The 13,096-nt window shown below is 40.5% G+C and overlaps 1 protein-coding gene across 1 annotated transcript; it reads left to right on the top strand.

The window, feature by feature from the left end:
• Positions 1 to 9,948: 9,948 nt before the first annotated feature.
• LOC131937631 (uncharacterized) lies at positions 9,949 to 10,850 on the top strand. Its single transcript, XM_059295218.1, has one exon. The coding sequence runs from the start codon at positions 9,970 to 9,972 to the stop codon at positions 10,501 to 10,503; it is 534 nt and encodes a 177-aa protein (XP_059151201.1). The 5' UTR covers positions 9,949 to 9,969; the 3' UTR covers positions 10,504 to 10,850.
• Positions 10,851 to 13,096: the final 2,246 nt, after the last annotated feature.

Here is a 13,096-nt window from a genome sequence, read left to right as displayed (position 1 = left end):
GTTGACATTTGGCCAGATTAAAATGTGGAATATCAGTCTAGATCTAGATTTCTATATCATATCCCCAAAAAACAGATCATTTTGATTTTTAAAAATTCAATGTATTAAAATTTTAAAAAATACGATAATGGTGGAATGCAAAGTATAAAATCCTTATTTTATAAAAAAAAAATTAAAAGCCTTTCTGGTATCAGATTGTTTATTTTTCATAAACTGTTTATGTTTACCTGATTCGTACTATACATTTTAAATTTTAGTTTAGTAGATGGTTATGCCACAATCCAAGGACAGTTAATTATGAGATGCGAAAAAGAAAATCGTTTGCTAAAGCTGCAAATTCCACTGTATTATGTGACACAAACACAATGACGCTATTTTCACGACCCAAATTTTTACCGCGACTGTTAATTTATGTTTATGAAAAGTTTTATCGGGAAGTGAAGAGAAGCTAAAATTACATTTACGTCTACATTCAGAGTTTCTGTCAGGCATCTCTTCGGGGATTGTCTATACAAAATGTAAAGCCTCATTCAACCTGTGTCCACTCCCCCCCCCCCCCAATACACAACTATCCCCCTCCCCCCTCCCCACATACACACAGACACACATACACACTAAGAAAAATATATAATTTAATAAAAACAAAAGTTATAGCCTATACAACTAGAGTTAAGATGATCACACACACACACACACACACGCCTAGGGGCGGGTGGGTACATATGTCCCCCGCCGACCCCAGGGGTGCCAAAATGGGTTGAAAAAATAATAATTAAAAGTTCATTTTAGCTGCAGTTTTGAATTATAAATTTAAAAAAAATATATATGGGGGGGGGGGCGCCAAAGAAAGTTTGTCCCTGTGCGCCGGGAGGGGTCGCTACGCCTCTGCATACCACATATAGCTCAGTTTAACCCAGTGATAAACAACCATTCCACCACATAAAACTCATAAACGATAGCCACATCAGATACAACCCAATTTAACGAAATGATCTCCCCCCCCTCCCCCAGCCACTCCCTATATTGTATACTATATGCACGATCACGAAGGCTAAATACTTTTCATTAAACGTGTCACTTCGCCCTACAACTCAGTCTGTGCACCTCCTGGTTCTAGAATTAATAACAGACAGAACGGTGATTTACGGCATATTCATAAAAATCGATATTTAAATAAGTCCTCGGCAAGCCTTGCCACTTGTAACATTTGAAACGTCCTGTGGATAAATGAAGTCAGCGAACCGATAGTGAAATGGCTGGCTGAAGAGATACTGCCCCACACAAGTACCCCCACTCCCCCCCCCCCCCCACACACACACACTAGTACCCCCACTCCCCTCACACAAGTACTCTCGTCTGTCGCGGTTCTGTGATCGGCTGCTCAATGCTGATCAATAAAACAGAAAGTGATCAAACAGGTGTGGATCATAAGCCTCGTACCATTCTCAGATTACCGGATTAAGGATTTCTCCTTGGACTAAGATAAGGTTAGTATTGTCTTTTATTTTTACATATAAAGAAAGAAATTAAAATAATTAAGCTGAAGTATAGTTGACGAAACTGTAAATGAAACTGTTACTTTAACGCTATTGTTTGTGGATTATATTAGTTTCGGGTGGTTTGGCGGTTGTTTGTTTGTTTTAGTGCAGCCTATTTACATAAAAAGATTATATGTATTATAATAGTAAATACTGTTTCGAACTCTAATATGACCTCGGCATATGAAGTGTGGTCAGCAATATGCCCAGCCACCGTTACTTTCCCTAAAATGAGTCAGGTACCCACCAGAGCTTTGTGGATTGGGTGACGTTCTACTGACACGAACCCGGGATTCAAACTCGAGTCTTTTGGGTTAACAGTCGTATGCTCTACCATCCCACCACCCCATCCCACACACAGTTTGTCGAGAAAACAGAGTGTAATCTACTTGCCTGTACTAATCTACTTGCCCCTACAATGTAAGTACTTGTAGCTAATCTACTTGACCTTAAATCGCCTGCTCGTATTAAGTTTTCACCCTTATCAATGTGAAGAACGCAAAGTGAAAACTTTATATCAAACAGAAAGTTCGACTTATAAATTTTCGTCATGAATATGAAGCTTATTGAAATATATTTTTAGAGAAACCCATTCGAAGTCATTTCAATGATACTTTTGATTAAGGCTATCTAAGCTTTAGCAATGTCCAACGATAAACTATGTAGGTAGCAAGGTTAGAATCTAAAATGTGAGAACTCTTACAGACGAATCAGAGAAATGGTCCAATTCAGTCAATGAACATGTCTTTATTATCGAATGTATTACACGTAATGTAGGCGTATTTTCAGCATAATTATGTGGCTATCACTATTTCTCCTACATGTTATGGGGTTTATGTGATTAGCATTATTCCTAAGCATATTATGTAATTATGCGGGTAGCACTATTCCTCAGCACATTCTGTGAGTAGGTGATTAGCACTATTCCCAAATCCCAACTGGACAGTTTGTTATCCAGCCCTTTCATTCACATTCCATTTAGGCCTACATATTGAAACAAGACTAGTGATATTGAGTAGGTCTAGATTTTTTTTTTAAAGTGATACAAGATTACGTGATTTTAAATATATTTTGTACTCTTGTGTTTTCTTTGAAATTTGCAGCTTCAGTTTCGCATTAAATATTATAGTTTTCATCATCGGTCTATGAAGACTGAGGCAGATTTACAATAGTAATACTTCTTTCTGGCATGCACTTTTATTCTTTGAAGATGGTTTACATAGAAAGAAATGTCTAATTTCAATTTAATTTTTAAACCTGAAAATATAAATGTTTAATTAAATGTTGATTCGCGGATCTATGGAGAGAAGAAAACAACATAATTAAAAGAGCGTCGTTTTCTGTGGGATGGGTTAAGGGGTTATTGGCTCATAACTAGAGCTGAAAGAAATTTAGGATAAAAGGAGAATTATATTATAAATATAAGCAACATGGATGAAGCGTAAAGTAGAGTATTTTTTTTTTCCTTTAGGTGGGTTTTTTCAGTTTATTCAAAACAGTGAAAGTAATGTCTATATACATATTTTATACAACATTTTTATTTATGTTACGTTTGCAGGAAACAGCATAGTCTAAATATTAAGGCATTTAATTGAACCGAAATACATTAGAATTTAAAACACTACGAATGAGTTGTCCACAGCATTCTAACAGTACAAAAGTAAGGCATTGACCTATGTTCACCATATGTCCATCGAAATTATCTTTTGGGTTATTCCTTGTTTAACTTTTAATCGATTTATGCCCAATAGGGCTTTTGTTAACATTATTTAAAAATAAACGATAGTAATTGCTCCATCATACTACTTTAGAGATCGTTGCCACGGGAAGAATTTTATTTTCACTCACATCTCTTCTTTAATAACGTTTAAAAAATAACTGGAAGCAAGGTTAATTAGTTCGCTGTGTATATATTGACTAGCGCAAAGGGTTACTTCCCTTTATGGAAATTCTTGTTTCTTTGATGCATTGTTTCCCCTTTTTCACTAACTTCCGATATCGGGTTGATGTCATGGGGAGTTTAAAATAGAAGTTATGATCGGGGGGGGGGGGGGGGGTAGTAATTTTTAGAAAAATATTTTAAAATATTTAATTTATTCTTGAAGTTTGAATCTTCTGTGTTTGACACTGGCGTCACAACATCAGAGTTGTGGCTAATATAGCATTGAAGTATAGTTGTAGAATGGAGGTCATTTCGGTCGTTAGAGAGTAGTGGCTTTAATCTGACTCTGTCAAGGCGACCAGGACCTCTACCCACCTAGTTGATGTCCAGTAGCGATGATCAAACCAGTACCTGCTTGACCAGCCGGACATTGCCTGTACCCCCCCCCCCCCCCTCGGTTGGATGGTAATGAGTGGATCCAAGCAATGCTTCGACTAAAAAGAATTCTAAAAACTATGAAGTTATACAAGTAAATCCTCATATGTGTATATCCACCGATCTAAAGCGCATATGAGTTTGTAATTTGTAAAAAAAAAATGTGATTAGCCTTTAATTTCCTAATTTGGTGTGTAAAAATTGAGACAACGTATGATGGTCTGGTAAGCTGATACCCCAGGAAATGACAAACTTCACCCAATCGAAAAGACGTTGTTCCGTAGAAGATTACATTGAGCTATACAAACGCTCCTTTTCGTATCATAGTCATGTTCAGCTACTTAACTACTTTGAGATAAAACTTCATGTGTGATATTGTTATTTAATTTTCAACACCTCTATATTCTTAATCTTTATTTTATCCAAGAACATAAAGCATGGTTACAAAACTATAAATCATGAGCAACATCCGTTCAACTTAGACATTAAAAAATATTCAAATGTTATGTTATGTGGGATTATTTGAATAGTACTCTAATTGAAATTCGTGGAACTCGGCATGATTAATATTACAGTGCTAAGTACTAAATCCAACATTTCATATTGACTGGACGTGGCACCCTGGCTGATTAATTATCCGCACCCTCGGGGCCCCCATTGTCCACCCCACGATCGCGCGGTCGGTGATATTCAGATCCATTTCAAAAGGCGTTTAAAAATCTGAACGGCTGAATACACAATTCAATGAGGCGTTTTATTGACATTTCAAAATCTCGAGCGGCGCTATATGCACCAGGTCGACACTAAGTAGTGCGATGTTAGTGGGAGATTTCACACAGGGGGGGGGGGGGGTTGAGGGGAGGGTGGCTTTTTGGTGGTTTTATTGCGGTTTCATCGTCCCCAATTTTAAGGAACAAGATTAGCGTTGTTGTATAACATATGATGTTCAAGTAACTAAATAAGTCATTATGGTAATGTATTCATACGGCATGCTTTTTTAAAGTTGGAGAGGGTGACACTCCAAGTTACCCCCCCCCCAACCCCACTTCACCACAGTGACACTTGACCTGGCGACGCCACTGAATAAAAACCAAATGAGCTGCGACGATCAGCCTATAACCAAACTATTTTAGAACTAAAATCCTTATAAAATCTGAAGACTAATCTAGACTCCGCCCTTCAACTGTACATGGATCAATGTTCACCAGCGGGTTTAGAATGGATGCAATATTTCCCTCAGAAAACAATGGCAGCTAAATATAGAAATTATTAGTCGTCGAGTGAGGGCGCTCGGTGCAATACTTCACGTGCTAATGGGAAACTTGCCATCTATTTATAGCAGCTCCAAATCTATTTATAGGTAACTTAATAAATAAAGCTTTTTATATGTTGATTGTTTCTTTCTCGATTAAAAAATACCTTATTTCTTGTATCCGTTATACAGAATATAGAGTTGTAGCCAGAAATCCTAGTGGGGTTTTTTTTATATAACAACAGCTCCACCAGTATTCAAATATATTTGTTTCCTAATACGACTTAGCTGTATGCTGCGTACTACTTCACTTTTTAATTAACCTACATTTCCGTGTAGAATAAATCTCTGATCGAATTCTTAGCGTACTCAGAGAACGCTGTGCTTGTATTGTTCATGAGTTGGTATAGTGAAATTTAATTTTCAAAGAACTATTTCCAGACCACATGGGGTGGGTGTTTAATGATACAGTGAATGCAATAAATCGATGCTGTCTTAAGATCACGGTAGGCAAGTCAATCAATGTCTCAGCACAAAACAAAACTTAGTTAAATGAATATTTTTATAACATAAACAAACTTCTTCACGCCAAGCAGATTTTATGGGCTCTAAAGTTTTTTGATCTGTTTTTTTTCGCGGGCAGAAAGACGGGCAATGATTATAAATGTTTCTAGGATGTTTAGTGTTGCCCTGACACGTTGATCCACCCACTGTTGACCCACCCACTACTGACACCCTTTGTTGACCCACTACGAAGCCCCACCATTGTTGTCCCCATTACCCACCTCCCATCCCGATACATTTGATAAAAAAATTTAGCTCACAAAACCAGCCAGAAAGTTTTCAGCTCATAAACTCGGGTGTACGTTACGACTCAGTTCTAGATCCCACTCTAGATATCCCACTCTATAGACCCACTCTAGATATCCAACTCTAGATATCCCACTCTAGATATCCCATTCTATAGATCCCATTCTACACATACACCACACCATTCACCCACACACCAACCCACAACACCATTCACCCCACACACCAACCCACAACACCATTCACCCCACACACCAACCCACCACACCATTCACCCCCCACACCCACTCACTACACCATTCACCCCCCACACCCACTCACTACACCATTCACCCCCCACACCCACTCACTACACCATTCACCCCCCACACCCACTCACTACACCATTCACCCCTACACCAACCTACCACACCATTCACCCATACATCAACCCACCACACCATACATCAACCTACCACACTATTCACCCACACACCAACCCACCACACCATTCACCCCCCACACCCACTCACTACACCATTCACCCCCCACACCCACTCACTACACCATTCACCCCCTACATCAACCCACCACACCATACATCAACCTACCACACTATTCACCCACACACCAACCCACCACACCATCACCCACACACCAACCCACCACACCATCACCCACACACCAACCCACCACGCCATACACCAACCCACCACACCATTCACCCATACATCAACCCACCACACCATTCACCCATACATCAACCCACCACACCATTCACCCACACACCAACCCACCACGCCATACACCAACCCACCACACCATTCACCCATACATCAACCCACCACACCATTCACCCATACATCAACCCACCACACCATTCACCCACACACCAACCCACCACGCCATACACCAACCCACCACACCATTCACCCATACATCAACCCACCACACCATTCACCCATACACCAACACACCACACCATACACCACACCATACACCAACACACCACACTATTCACCAACCCACCACACTATTCACCCATACACCAACCCACCACACCATTCACTCATACACCAACACACCACACCATACACCACACCATACACCAACACACCACACCATACACCAACACACCACACTATTCACCAACCCACCACACTATTCATCCATACACCAACCCACCACACCATTCACCCATACACCAACACACCACACCATACACAACACCATACACCAACACACCACACTATTCACCAACCCACCACACTATTCACCCATACACCAACCCACCACACCATCACCCACACACCAACCCACCACACTATTCACCCTTTACACCAATCGAAAAAATTATTCACCCCACACACCAACCCACCACACCATCACCCACACACCAACCCACCACACCATTCACCCACACACCACACCTTCACCCATACACCAACCCACCAAACCATACACCAACCCACCACACCTTCACCCACCATTCCCCCGCCCTGAAAGATTCCAGTGTAGTTTCTCAGCCGAGTGAAAGCGTCAGATAATCCACTCGTTTGGTCGTCGCTGTGACGTATGATTGCTATTTATTGACAAAATATGGAGTCGTTATTCAACTTTTGTTGTTGTTGATGAAACAAACTATCAGTGTGGGAATTTCACATCAAATCGGTTACCCGTACCCACACTTGTGAACGGGTGATAGCATCGATCCTTAGAGCTAGAGTCAGTATTAAGTTGACGGTTAGGGTAGGGATAATGTTAGAGTAGATATAGGATTAGCGCTAGGATTAATGTTAAGATCAGCCTGAGGTTGGTGTGTTGGTATTAATCTTATATTAATTGTTTTTATTACAAATAAGCCGTTATCGTTTATTTAAAGTAATGAATCGATTTGTATTAACAGCAACTTTTATTAAAACTAATTAATCAAAAATCAAACTTCCTGCTGATAATATCGTGACTACTCAAGGCCACATTGATTTTTTTATCGAGAACTTTTACTTTATGTTAACATGGGAAGGGAGGGGGGGGGGAATTGTGACGTGTTAGTTAGGTTGTTTTAACAAAACATAACTACAAACACATATAAAATGACACATAAAATCATTTAAACTCACATACAAACATACATAAAAAGTACTCAAAGTAATATATTAGCACTGATATACGCGTAAAATACACATACAATCAGTCAAACAACCATAAACACGGTCTAAACATATCATCAATACAACTCTAAATTTAAATACTGATATAATCACACATACAATTACACAATCACACATACAATCACACATACAAACACAAACACTAGAACGATAACAGAGACATGGCCCTGAACGATAGATTGTCTCTCTGATCAAACTTGACACCTTTTACTTCGCCAGAAACTGTAAGGTAACATCGGATGTTAAGAGACTAATGACCCATTAATCCTAAACCCCTTAGAACAAAAAGTTAAAGTTAATCCATACAGTACATGTAGTTATACCCCCCCCTCCCCCGCCCATCGAAAGATTTCAAATGAATTTTGACTGAGTATAAGGACACTCGTCAGAATCGAGTTTTTATGAAGACAGGTGCAATACGAGACACGACGTCAGATAAGACAGTCTTGCTTTGAGGGTGTGAGGGTGTGGGGAGTAGATTGTTTTAATGTCACAATACTATGTTTAACATGTGGGGGGGGGGGGTGGGGTTGTAAATCATGCATAACTGACGGCTGGGACTGTAAAATTTTACCAGGAATGTTTACATGTGATAACATTTTAAAATTGTATTGCAGATAAAGGCTGTAAAAATGTCAAATATTGACTGGGTATATCTTTTGTTGAAACCTCGTTATGACGTCCTTAGAATGTCACTTTATTGATTGGGCATAGATTGTACGATTGGAGCAATTTTAATATTCTTTTTTATGGCTGCAGTTAGTTCTAAATATACAGATTAGATATATTTTAAACGAACGTTTCGTACTACGAACGTATCGCATTACGAACGTCTCGCACAACGAACGTTTCGCACTAAAAATTTCTTGCACTACGAACGTTTTACACTGCGAACGTTTCTCACTAAAAAATTCTCGTACTACGAACGTCTGATTCTATAAATGCCTCACACTACGAACGTCTCGTACTAGGAATATCTTGAACCAGGATTATCTTGCAGCGTTAATATCATGTGCCACGAATTTTTCGTACCAAAAATGTATCAGGGGAGCAAAACATGTTCGTAATGCGAGGCCTATTGAAAGAAAACATTTTACTTTCCTCTAGAAAACCACATTATTTATCGAACAGAACACTATATCACCTTGTATTTATAAAGAGTATGGATACTATGCTTAAAAGTGGGTTAAAAAGTTAATATTATTGTGATAATTTGACACTTGTTTTATTTTATTCACAGAATTGTCAATCGCACGGAATAAATCCAAAAGTTGGAGAACAAAGTCGAGCAACAAATCCGGGCAACAAAGTTACACAACAAAGCTACCCCAGCTAAGGCATTGTTATAAGAAAGAGTCTATGTTCGATGATTGGAATTCTGGCGGTATTATACAGACGGCCTACAAATTCTGACGGCCTACAAGTTCTGTGTTCGGGGAAAACCCGCTAGTCTTGATTAAGTTGATATGCAAATCATTGACAGTTTTCTATAGAGGATAATCCAGTGTAGTCTAGTCTGTACAAAGGAAGGGATTAGCTACTGTTGTGAAGTCGTGAAGGTTGAAGCAGAGGATTATTTGAGACTAGTTTTGTCGTTGGGTGAAGTCTTACGTAAGTTTTAAAGTTTTGGGGGCCTAAGTTTGCCTATGCTATCTTGATTCTGGGAAGAAATTGGTGTAGAATTAGATAAATTGTGAAAATAATATTCTAAATATATTGTGTCCGAAAATAAAAATAAAAACACATCGAGTTCTAGACTCGTCAGGTATTTCAGCGTCGAGATTCTCGAGACAATTTATTGTCTAGATTGTGTGGTGTTGGCGTTCTTAATCAAGTCGGTAGGGTTAAACGTGTGTAGTGTAGAGTCTGTACTGCTTGTACCGTAGACACACGAGCTTAGAAATGATGAACACCGGCGACACGACGGTACACTTCACCAAGATGAAACCCATGGAGCTGGCTGAGATTCGCTCAGTGCTGGAGAAGAGACCCAAGGAGAAGTTCTCCCTGGGTCTGTCGCCCGAGGCCCGGGAGGCCATGATGCAGGTGTCGGAGGAGACCAAGATCCAGCAGGCGGCCAGACGCGGCAAGCGGGGGTCAAAGGGCAACGTCCTGTTCAACGAGACGGTCCAGATACGGCAGGAAGTGGCCGCCGGTCCAAATATGGGCAGGCGCGCGAGCGTGTCCGACATCTTTGACCACTCGCAGATCGACAGCACCTACAAGAGCCACATGGGTGCCCTCAGCAGTACCAACGGGGAGCTGACGGAGGACGGCGCCACCCCCAGGAGGACCCAGGGGCGTCGGCGCAGCTCCGTGACGAAGTGGGTGATTGAGAGACAGAGCACACTGTCAGGGAGTGGGGTGGATGAGGTGGAGCAGGTTCAGTCGGCCAACAGGCTAGCAGACGACAGCGCAGACGTGACCTCACCATAGGAGATCTCACAACGACTGTATGGGAAAACGATTTGAAACAATCCAATATCAAAGCCACGCCCCGAAGAATGTTATGATCCATATTGTGATGATAACTTTTAGAAATGTTTATTGATGTCAAAGCTAGCAAACTTTGAATGAACAGCTTGGGATTTCGTGTGTGATATCAATGCCTTTTTTATATTTTTGTACAATGAATGACCATTTATTCTGCACACACCTATACAGAGTTGAGTTGGTTCAGCACATTCGTCTGTTTAAAATAGCACGCTCAGAGCTTTTATAAGCTTTATTTAGTTATCAATATCTGCAAATAATGAAACAAATGTTAGAAAATCATACAATAATAAGCCTTTGAATGCACTGAAGATAAGAAAAGAAAACAAACCTGCAATCTTAAATAAAAGATTTGGTTTTTTGCATTATGTAAGAGATCTCATGAGCTGCCAATCTTTTTATAAAAGAATGCAAGTTAGTTTGGATTTATTTCACTTTCAGTTCATTTAATTATTAGAAGGGTTTTATGTTTGTACTTGAATCTTTGTTTAAATATTTTAAAAAAATAGCAATCGACGTTTTAATGTTGGGCAGATTTACTAGTGTGTACGTACAGTTAGGTTGCCCTTTGAACCTTCCATGAGTGAGGTTCACCTAAGGTGAGTTAGGTTGCAATAACGGCTGGAGTAGGGCCCGGTGTTCGAACTCGTGGCTTTCGGAATAGAAGGTGTACGCTCCTCCACCCGGCCACGACGTATGCTGTATGTGAATGAAGAAGGAAATAATATATAGCCGTATCATGGAGTGTTATTTCGTAGGTGAAATATTGGGAATGGGAGGGAGGGGAGGAAAGGGGGGGTTCTTACAAGACACAAAAGTCCTGCAACCCATCTAGAGACGGGGTTCGCTACCTAGGGACAGCAACTCATCTAGATAAGGGGTTCGCTACCCAGGGACAGCAACCCATCTAGAGAAGGGGTTCGCTACCCAGAGACAGCAACCCATCTAGAGAAAGGGTTCGCTACCCAGGGACAGCAACCCATCTAGAGAAGGGGTTCGCTACCCAGGGAAAGCAACCCATCTAGAGAAGGGGTTCGCTACTCAGGTACAGCAACCCATCTAGATAAGGGGTTCGCTACCCAGGGACAGGGGCCCATCTAGAGACGGGGTTCGCTACCCAGGGACAGCAACCCATCTAGAGAAGGGGTTCGCTACCCAGGGACAGCAACCCATCTAGAGACGGGGTTCGCTACCCAGGGACAGCAACCCATCTAGAGAAGGGGTTCGCTACCCAGGGACAGCAACCCATCTAGAGAAGGGGTTCGCTACACAGGGACAGCAACCCATCTAGAAGACAAAAGTCAATCAACAGCTTCCTGGGAGTGGAGCAGTACCAAATACAATGCCTAGCTTTTCCTTGGGCCATAGCGGCCAGAGATGAGATATGGTCCTTTATGCATGGACTAGCCACCGTCTCTTCCTTTGCTGCCTATGTTAGCGTCCCGAAAATGTTTCACGCGTGTGATTGCTACGGTTAGGTTTTTTATTGTAGTCTGTAAATAATCTTAGCCTACTTTTCTAACACACAAACTACATCCATAAAATCAGTCGAGAGTTGATTCTACTTTTTTTTTAATTACGACATACATGTAATATACAGCGTCAGTTTGCATTGAAATATACCTGCGCTTTAGTTTTGCAGTTTTTAAATTTTATCATCGGCTTGTGAGGACTGATACGGCTTTACATGTATTTCATTTATTCTATGGATAATTCATGTCTTTTGTTTATATATAATTAAAATATTTAAATTTTTTTATGCAACATTTTATTTCTTCAAGTTTTTTAGTATAATCTTCATCATTATATTAATATTATCTTATCATACATATAACAGTTATTTTTAAACACTGTCGAAATCAACTGCAAATGCGCGGCACAAAAATCAGAGTTTCTTCCAGGCATCTCTTCGGGGGGGCGAAGCCCCCCCGAAAATTTTTTACCGCCCCCCCGAACGAAATGAAATTTATATAATTTATATAGAAAATATATACTTTTAACAGTGTCCGCCCCCCCGAAGAAAGTTTACCGCCCCCCCGAAGATTTCAAGTGCCCCCCCGGAGAAAAAAGTCTGGAAGAAACACTGACAAAAATCGAACCAGCTCTATCATTAATTAACGGCAATACCGAAAAGCAGCATCAAAGGGAGGTAAACGAGGAATTCTCGACAATACTGGAGTATCGTCCCTTGAATCTCGAGTGCACAAATGGCTCTGATTGCATGAATTAAATAACTGCACGGCAAGCAAATAGTTTTTAGGAGTGACGCTGCATGACGTCACAAATGGGCTAATTGGTATCGAAAACACTGAAAAATTCACGAGGTACTTTCCTATACAGCTCGTCTAGAACGCTATTGGCCGAGTTACATCAAAGGCTCAAGGTCAAGAGGGTCGCTTAGGTCACCTGATTGGAAGTGAGTACTGGTGCATTAAGCTCTCTGACATGTATGCAAGTCATGTCTATAATTAGCTGACAGAATCTAAATTGGAAAACAAATAGTCTTTGGGATATTTTACAGTGTAAAAGAATAAAA

Source organism: Physella acuta, unplaced genomic scaffold, assembly GCF_028476545.2.
Source record: "Physella acuta isolate Inbredline_101_S28 unplaced genomic scaffold, ASM2847654v3 ptg000017l, whole genome shotgun sequence".
Classification (NCBI taxonomy): domain Eukaryota; kingdom Metazoa; phylum Mollusca; class Gastropoda; family Physidae; genus Physella; species Physella acuta.
This window is presented reverse-complemented; position numbering and strand designations above follow the sequence as displayed.